Source organism: Pundamilia nyererei, unplaced genomic scaffold (genome assembly GCF_000239375.1).
Source record: "Pundamilia nyererei isolate P.nyererei 1_Seehausen unplaced genomic scaffold, PunNye1.0 scaffold00012, whole genome shotgun sequence".
Lineage (NCBI taxonomy): Eukaryota > Metazoa > Chordata > Actinopteri > Cichliformes > Cichlidae > Pundamilia > Pundamilia nyererei.
The window spans coordinates 3,570,966-3,578,312 of NW_005187413.1; the positions used below are offsets into that span (position 1 = coordinate 3,570,966).

At 39.0% G+C, this 7,347-nt stretch overlaps 1 protein-coding gene across 1 annotated transcript in view; it reads left to right on the forward strand.

The window, feature by feature from the left end:
• Positions 1-454: 454 nt before the first annotated feature.
• Positions 455-7,347, forward strand: part of rbm5 (RNA binding motif protein 5) — an 11,803-nt gene continuing 4,910 nt past the window's right edge. The window contains exons 1-16 of the mRNA XM_005724515.1: positions 455-607; positions 855-902; positions 2,016-2,196; positions 2,290-2,448; positions 2,588-2,657; positions 3,078-3,151; positions 3,893-3,976; positions 4,248-4,308; positions 4,646-4,711; positions 4,817-4,977; positions 5,067-5,164; positions 5,662-5,749; positions 5,822-5,890; positions 6,101-6,167; positions 6,644-6,744; positions 6,854-7,010. Of these exons, the coding sequence (XP_005724572.1) occupies positions 886-902; positions 2,016-2,196; positions 2,290-2,448; positions 2,588-2,657; positions 3,078-3,151; positions 3,893-3,976; positions 4,248-4,308; positions 4,646-4,711; positions 4,817-4,977; positions 5,067-5,164; positions 5,662-5,749; positions 5,822-5,890; positions 6,101-6,167; positions 6,644-6,744; positions 6,854-7,010 (1,453 nt within the window). The 5' untranslated portion in view covers positions 455-607; positions 855-885. The remainder of the gene's footprint in view (positions 608-854; positions 903-2,015; positions 2,197-2,289; positions 2,449-2,587; positions 2,658-3,077; positions 3,152-3,892; positions 3,977-4,247; positions 4,309-4,645; positions 4,712-4,816; positions 4,978-5,066; positions 5,165-5,661; positions 5,750-5,821; positions 5,891-6,100; positions 6,168-6,643; positions 6,745-6,853; positions 7,011-7,347) is intronic.

Sequence of the window (7,347 nt, forward strand, 5' to 3'; positions counted from 1 at the left end):
ACAATTTATGGAGAAAAACAAACTCCACAAAGAAGGACTTTAGAAACCCAGGACTTTCTTATTATGAGACAAGAGTTCTAACAACAGTGCCATCATGCTGCTTCATCCTAGCTTGTATAGGTTATATAGGTTAATTTATCTTATCCACCATTTTTCCACTCAAACGTTTAAACCTTAATTAGATACTACTTTAAAGTCTTCTTTGCCAATGATTTGTTAATTTCAAGAAAACGAAAAAAACTAACCATGCTCTATATTTAAATACCAATAAACCTATATATACGCTTTGTTGCGGTTTTATGTTTTGTTTGTTATGATAATTATAACAACATGTAACCCCAGTAAGTCTTAACAACTAACTACGGAAGAGTGAGGAAAACAACCAGGCTGAGAGACCACTCCATGCCTGTAAGGCAAACTCGGGGCTGACTTTTCCATTACCCATAATGCACCGGGTAACACCAATGCATCTTGGGATAAAGAAGGTGCCATCGCAGATAAGTCTTTGGACGTGAGATGAATTTTCTTCTCCGCAATTTTTCTATTACCGCTTTGAAAAAATAATAGTGCGGGTGAAAAAAAAAACCCATCATAAAAGCTTACACTGGTAAGTTGCTTCACGGTCAGAGTTGAAACTAAAGCTTTCGCGGTCTCTTGTTTGCACCGTTGATTTTGGCTTAAGAGACGTCCGTTTGATGACGTCTAGCTCCATATTATGGAATGAAGAAAAAGGAGGGCTTTGGTTTTTGTTTCTCTCACGCCAAACGAGTTCACTCGACTACACGGGGAATTGTTATGTGTAAACGAGTAAAACCGCTACGTATATTTTTAACGTTTTTATTTCTGTTTTCTAGAGGTCGTGTGAGTGCGGAAGCTGTAAGAAATATGGGGGCTGACAAAAGGTGAGTAGCAACGTTAAATGCCAGTTCAGCTCACCATGGTAGGTGTGGCTTATCATAGTGGGAATCCTGTGTTTTTCCCGTTTCTGATACATGTTCCGAGTTTCGGGGATATGTTTAACCAAATAATATTCAAAAGCTGTGTTTAAACTGAAATGGCAGACAAAAGTAGCGGTGATTTCTACCAGCTTTTCCAGATATGTAAACCCTTACATGGAATTTATTTTTAAACCAAAAAAAAAAAAAAAGGCAAAATTTGTTTTCGTTAATACTACAGGTAAACAGTTTTATTGCCATCAAATTCTCTCGTAAAACGTGTTACGTAATTCGAATAAAAAGTTAGGACAATACAAGAATGTAAAAAAGTGATTATCTGCCAATGAGTGATTGCCAGTGTTGTTGTTTTGGGGGGTTGTTTTTGTTGTTGTGGATTTTTTTTTAATATGAGTAACATTTCTTGCCTATATTGGTGTATTGTACGTGCTTTTTTTCTACATTGCAATCAATTAAGTCACTTTCAGCCACTTTAACGTATCTTTAAAGAACTGATATGTTACATTTGTTGCAATTTCTGGTGCCCTCTCCGGCAGACATATTCCTGTCAGAAGGTAGAAGCTACAATCTTTCCTTTAAAAAAAAAAAAAAATACAGCTTAAAAGGAAAAAAAAACATGTCACAGCGATTGAAAATCTGACATTTTTCATGCACATGAATAAAGGATTTATACATTTCACCTGGCCAAAAACTGCTTCAATCAGGTCACAAGAATCGTTTTTCCAGTACAAAAAAAGGTCATCATTCACGTTAGAGGTGTTTCAGATATGTTTGACAGACTATCGGCCAACAAGTCACTTACAGCAGTTTGAATTCCAGCAGTTTTTTGGTTTTTTGGCATGACAGTGTTAAGATTAACTGAGATTGACAATGACAATGGAGTATGACAATGCATTGTTCAAGGCTGGAGTCATGATAAAACTAAAATGGTAACAAAGTGATTGAAATGTTATACATGTTGAACACTAAGGTGTGCTAAGTTGGTTTGTTTATTGCAGTATTAGTTGTGCTCCTGTTTGACTTATTTTTATTTTTATTTTTTTGTAATGTCCTTCTGAATAGGATTAGTCGAACAGAACGTAGCGGTAGATATGGTTCTGACCAGTGCCGTGATGAGTCTGAGTGGCGCGACAGACGTGAGCGAGACCAAGAACGTGGTGAACACAACATGCGCCGCTGGGGTGACGAGAGACGTGGTGATCGTTATGAAGGAGATCGCAGAGGATCACGAGAAAGCCCAGAGGTGCTTGTCCTAATAGCACTTGGGTTTTAATACTGCATTTGAAAAAACAATTGTCCAATGACACTTAGCAGCTGTTGTTGTTTTGTGTTAAAGCAAAGGGAGAGGAAGCGTCGTAACAGTGATAGATCAGAAGATGGTTATCACTCAGATGGTGACTACCAAGAGCAGGACTATCGAAGGGAACCAGGGGACGAGAAGAAGAGCAAGACCATCATGCTGGGGGGTCTGTCTCCTCATGTCACTGAGGATGATGTAAGTATTCAGTTGCACTGGTCGTGTGCACCCTTTTGTTCCTTTTCTTTGTTTTTATTGTGCAAGTACCTTTCTAAATGTATTAATGAATGAATGATTGAATTATGATGTTAAGCAGCCTCTGCATGTTGTTATTTAGATTCGTTTTGCCATTGACCAACTTGAGGGACCCCAGCCAGTGGATGTCAGGCTGATGAAAAAGAGAACAGGTGAGAACCAGTCATGTGACGGACTCCGAGCTTCCCCAAGTCTTTGACCATAGAGCCAATCTGCTTCCATTCAGACCCATTTTCCCATAGAAGTTAGGAGATGACTATATCAAAGTACTTGAAAAGGTTGTAAGAATATTGATTCAAGGCTTATCTTGTACACTGTGGAGCAATTTAAGGTAAGTAAGAGCAGCATTGATTGCTATGAGTAAGTCAGCTGGCAGACTCATGTTGATGTTGAGTGTGGTTCAAACAGTTGTATTCTGCAGGATTACTTGCTATGGTAAAACTCCTAAGGAGTGGGCTATTGTGTACCAATCTGGCCCTGGGTCGGGAAGCAGTTTGTGGAAGAGTTTGAATAATATGCCCTTGGACTCTTAACTAACACGCCTCCCGTCTATATTTGAATGCTGTCTCTAGGTATAAGCCGTGGTTTCGCCTTCGTGGACTTTTATCACTTGCAAGATGCTACACGATGGATGGAGACCAATCAGGTTGCTTCACAATCGCCAAGTCTAGTTTTAATCTTGGGGATCTGGAAAAATAACCCAAAAGGCAACCAGAATGTATTGAATACGTAGTGTGGAAACTGTATAGAGAAAAAAAAACTGGAAAAAACAAACTGAATACAATAGAGCAAATATAGAGATGATTATATTATTATTTACAATGTCATATTTTAATATATTTTTATAGTTAATTGTACTGGGTAATAAGCTTCAAGAAAAATTTCTGGTTTTGTTAAGTGATCTCTTTAAAAATCTGCATTTAGATTTGATGAACACACCATCTTTGCCTTGCAGATCATGGCTATATTAGTTATTTTCAGATTTCAGTGTAACCCCATTCTTTTTTTTCTTTTTTTTTCTTTGCAAGCTTACCCCAAATACTGGGAATTGTTATTTTTGTATTTTCTTAATCTTTTTAACAGAATTTTCTTCTGTTTTGTTTTTTGAGAAGCCCATACATTTTTTTCTTTGGAAAGCAGTCAGGAAAGTCTGTTAGGGTCACATTGTACACTTTGCTCCAGCTCAGCCTGGGCACTCGGGTCCCAAACACCAAAAGAACCCTCTTTACATCATGCTCACATACACGTCATGTGCCTGTCTGTAACTCAAAGGCTATCTGTTGGGGGTCCCTCTCCCCCGTCCCCTCTCCCTTCCAAAACTGCTTGCTCTTTTGATGAGACGAGTTCCCTCCATGAACACTTGGATGATTTTGTTCTCCTCTTTCAGAAACGTCTGACCATCCAAGGAAAAACCGTAGACATGCACTACAGTCACCCCAGAAACAAGTATGAAGACTGGCTCTGCAGCACAGTAAGTTAATGTCTCGGTTTCATGGTCTCATTATCCAACATTTTCTTCTAAAGAACACTGCACACACTTGAGATAGGCCTGTAAGCATCAAATTTTGCAATCCTGTCATCTTATTTTGTTGTACACCTACATTTGGATAAGTGGTAAAGGTTAGGTTGTGTCTTAGGTAAGTATGGTATGCAGTACCAATATAGTTGCCTGTTCTCTGAGGCAGCACTGTTCAGGGCTTTAGTAGGTGTATAATCAAAATGATGTGAACGGTTACTTGCAGTGTGGCCTGTACAATTTCCGGAGGAGGCTGAAGTGCTTCAGGTGTGGAGCAGCCAAAGCTGGTAAGTAGTTAAATCAACAAGAGGCCACTGACTGCAGACATCTGAGCAGCCTGAGTCCACAGGGCTGGGATGCAACACCAAGTTTGTTTCTGTAGCTGTGAGATGATGTGGATTTTTAAGGAATGTCACTCTGTCTAGTAAGGTGTATCAGTGCTAATTGGCCTGAATAATATAAAAGAAAACGTGAAACACAACAGACAGTGTAGTTCATGAAATGGGCACATAGTGTTGACACTATCTTTTAAAGAGATTTTTTTTATTTATTTTTTTTGGTTGCAGTCTCTCACTTCTGGAGGTTGTGTTAATGCACTTCTTACTTCTGTCTTTCTCTCAACAGAAAGTGAAGCGACCAATAACACTGGAGTTCCTGAAACTCAACCCAGCGGAGATTTCTATGGCGATAGTAAGAGTTTCTTCATTACTGAAGCAGTTTCATTTGCTTAGTTTCGAAGCAAAATATCTCTATTTATAGTATTCTTTCCCTAAATATCATCTTTTGTCCCATCAGCAATCATCCTTAGAAATATTGCTCCTATGACCACAGTGGAAGCCATCATGACTGCCCTGGCACCATATGCCAATCTATCATCCAACAACATTCGTCTTATTAAGGACAAGCAAACGGGCCAGAACAGAGGCTTTGCCTTTGTGCAGCTGTCTTCACCTCTGGTAATTCTTTAATATGTACAGATGGAAAAAGCTTTCCCTTTGAAAAAAGTTTTGTATATAACTTAACATATTATCAATCATTTTAACAGGAAGCATCTCAACTGCTAACAATCCTTCAAGGACTGCAGCCTCCCTTAAAACTAGATGGAAAAACAATTGGGGTGGATTATGCCAAGAGTGCTAGAAAGTAAGTAGTCCTCACTTGTTTTGTTTTTTCTTTTTTAAATGCAGGAATGGCCTCAGTATGGCTTTTTCTGGGATGCTTTCTAAATAACTGGTGTCACTAAAGAAACGTTAGCCATAAAGGTCGATGTAGCAAATGCAACAAAGCCCCATCTGCTCGCATAATTGTTGACATGATTTTGGTCTTACATATTCAAGTTTGCATTCCCTCGAGTTGTTTTAGCAACTCAAGACTGTCATAAAAAGATTTCACCACATTGGAAGACTTTACTAGAGAGTTGAAAGTGATGATTAGAGGTCTAGTTTGTGCCACCACAAGTTGCTGTGGTTAAAAGCAGCGAGGCTCTGTGGTTTAACTCCATCTATGCTCTTAACCCTTTAAATGTTAGCCTTAGGCTAACCTTTTCCTGGTTCCTCAAGTTGCCTGTCTTGATTCACAATATAAAGAAAGATTGAGTTTCACTCAAGTGAATATCATTTTTTTTCCCTTTTCTTTTTTAGGGACCTTTTACTCCCTGATGGAAATCGTGTCAGTGCCTTCTCTGTGGCCAGCACAGCTATCGCTGCAGCCCAGTGGTCCTCAAGTCAGGTAGGTCCTTTTTCTGTCTATCACCTTCCATTTTTGATATCACAGAGTCGTAATTGGTGTTTTCCTTTTCAGCCACAGCAGAGCTCAGAGGGAATGTCAGAGTACAGCTACCTACAGGAAGGTTATACTCCCATGTCCCAGGTTAGTAAGAAGAAAATTATGGTTACATTACCAAGACCTAGAAGGTAATTTCCGACTTCTCAGTATCAGTGAGATACAGCTCTGTATCATCATTCAGTGGCAGCTGTGTAACTCTACAGCCATTCAGAGAAAACGTGCGGGTGTATCTAATATAATGACATTATAAATGTACAAACACTTCTTCTTTTTTTTTTTTTTTTTTTTCTCCAGGATTATCAGACATACTACCAGCAAGGAGCAGCAATCAGCACCTCTCAGGGAAATGGAATTCTAGGAGGTAAAGAACTTCTAAACTCTGTTTAAAATATTGGTTCTGTAGCTAATTGTTCACTGTATCATTTTAACATTTGAAAATTAGTGTCTCCAATTTTTTTTCTTTATGTGGTTGTGATTAGACAAGACTACAAGCTGTTCTAACATTTGTTCACACTGAATTTATAGTTTTATGAGCTTCAGTTAAGCTGATATGTTTAATGTGGTTGTGTCCATCATTTTTGTCTGTATTCTAATAGGCATTTTGGCGTTAACAGGTAGTTAAGATTTTGAATGCGTGCACAGCGGCTGCTTTGCAAGCCACTGTGACCCTTTGCTCGGATTTATGTGTGTGCATCCTCAGAGAAGCGCAACAAATGCTAACTTACTGTTTCTAGAAAAAATTGTCAGAGATTTTCTGTAAACTTAAATATAATAATTGGACTTTGTTTGCATCATGATCTTGAGTTTTGTTTCATTTTTTTGTTTTTGAACTTACAGCTGCCCCGGGTGTAAAGATTGTTCCAACTGCAGTTGGAGTTGTGATATCACAGAACGCACAAGTCTACCAACCCCATATAATTGCACAGCCTGCTGTGCAGGTAATGTACACGGTTGATAATTCTGTAATAAGATAAATTTATAATACTGTGTAAGTTACTGATTTAACAATCTCCAAATAATCTTAAATAAACTGTTTATTGATTGTAGGCATTGCCACTTGCCCAACAGTTGGAGGCAAAACCCCAGGCTGGACACATTTCAGGAATTGAAGCTGCTTCTTTGCCAGCTGCTGCTTTAGCAGCTGCCACTGTTACCACTGCGGGGACATTAACAGCCTCTGAACAGGCGGCGGACACCAACATTGGTATGAGCACATAAGATCCCTTTAAACCAACACTGCTGAACTGTGACGTGCATAGAAACATGACAGTTTTCTCAAGGTCACTGTCATGTGTGTTGAAGTGTTTCTATGTATAGAACCTGGATAGAACTTCAGTCTCCAGCCTGTAGTTTAAAAGGACTGTGTTAATCTGTTATTCCTTAGACCTAACCAAATGTGCGGGGCATGATATCTGAGATTGTTTAATGTTGTACAGTGGGGCAAAAAAGTATTTAGTCAGCCACCGATTGTGCAAGTTCCCCCACCTAAAATGATGACAGAGGTCAGTAATTTGCACTTCAACTGTGAGAGACAGAATGTG